This window comes from Penaeus monodon, chromosome 19 (assembly GCF_015228065.2).
Source record: "Penaeus monodon isolate SGIC_2016 chromosome 19, NSTDA_Pmon_1, whole genome shotgun sequence".
NCBI classification, from domain to species: Eukaryota; Metazoa; Arthropoda; class Malacostraca; order Decapoda; family Penaeidae; genus Penaeus; species Penaeus monodon.
This window is the reverse complement of record NC_051404.1, coordinates 47719721-47720798: the sequence shown is the minus strand read 5'-3', so window position 1 is coordinate 47720798 and position 1078 is coordinate 47719721. Positions and strand designations below refer to the sequence as shown.

General features: G+C 34.1%; 1 protein-coding gene across 1 annotated transcript in view; it reads right to left on the bottom strand.

The window, feature by feature from the left end:
• LOC119585276 (cadherin-87A-like) overlaps window positions 1-1078 on the bottom strand; it is a 49841-nt gene that overhangs the window by 1837 nt on the left and 46926 nt on the right. The window contains exons 33-35 of the mRNA XM_037933950.1: window positions 788-889; window positions 466-539; window positions 214-346 (exon numbers count right to left, since the gene is read on the bottom strand). Coding sequence (XP_037789878.1) covers window positions 214-346; window positions 466-539; window positions 788-889 — 309 coding nt within the window. The remainder of the gene's footprint in view (window positions 1-213; window positions 347-465; window positions 540-787; window positions 890-1078) is intronic.

Here is a 1078-nt window from a genome sequence, read left to right as displayed (position 1 = left end):
GATGCACAGACAGTTTCTCTGTTCATTAAGAATTTGGTAATTTAAAAATGGCATAATGATATATTAATAAGTACCACAAATATTTCATGTTATTTAATGTATGTTTGAATGCAAATTTGGAGTGTAAAAAAAAAAAGATAAAAATTTGAATCAAGCATGAAAAAAGACATTGGAAATCGCTTAACTTTTTAAAATAGGATTATAAATACTTACAAACACATTTTCAATAAAGAAAGTTTCTGAACTGTTCCTCAGAGTTGAATAACCGAGATCCAGACGTTGCAGGACCACTGGGATGGGCATCACCTGGTCTGTCTGATTTATAACGTGAACTAACATGTCTGTCCTGAAATAGAGTTTATGTGTTATACCCTCAAAGAAAATCTGGTGAAATGTACAACAAATTTATGATAGTTTGCTAACAAAAGTAAATAACATAATGCATACGCTGTCTACAGTATTTACCTCTGTCTGTTTACTGTGTTGTCGGAGTCTACATGATACCTTATTTCATCAACTACAGCTGTTCCTTCACAGACCTGTGGATTTCAGTTGTCAGTAAATAGGCAGAAGAATAAAAGACAAAAATTTTGTACATAAAGACAGTGAAACCAGCTATACGGACAAGGGCAGTAGTAATTTAGTATACAAATTTGTAGTGAAACCCATGCAGCTAAAAAAATAGACCAGGTTGCATTTAATATCTTATTCTTTTAAAGACATGATTCAATCCCACAGATTGTATATCAAGTACTGATGAAGAGAAAAGTTCAAAACAATAACCCACCTCAGACAGAGTATTGGCAATGGCCTCTTGTTGACGCACCACCTCTTCCGGGGGCTGAGCAAGAACAACCCTCACGAGGTCTTCTCTCTCCCAGACCCATACCTAATGACAGTCGCATTTTGTGTAACTTAGCAAATATAATATGAACATAAAATAAAATGATGAGTTGTATTTATCTCAAACATCGTCTCATCAAGAGGTAAAGTATGTGAAGATCATTCATTGTTAAAATCACCACTAACAAATTGTCAATTTTTTTTCCAGCATCATCACAAAAGAAGGAAGAGTCTC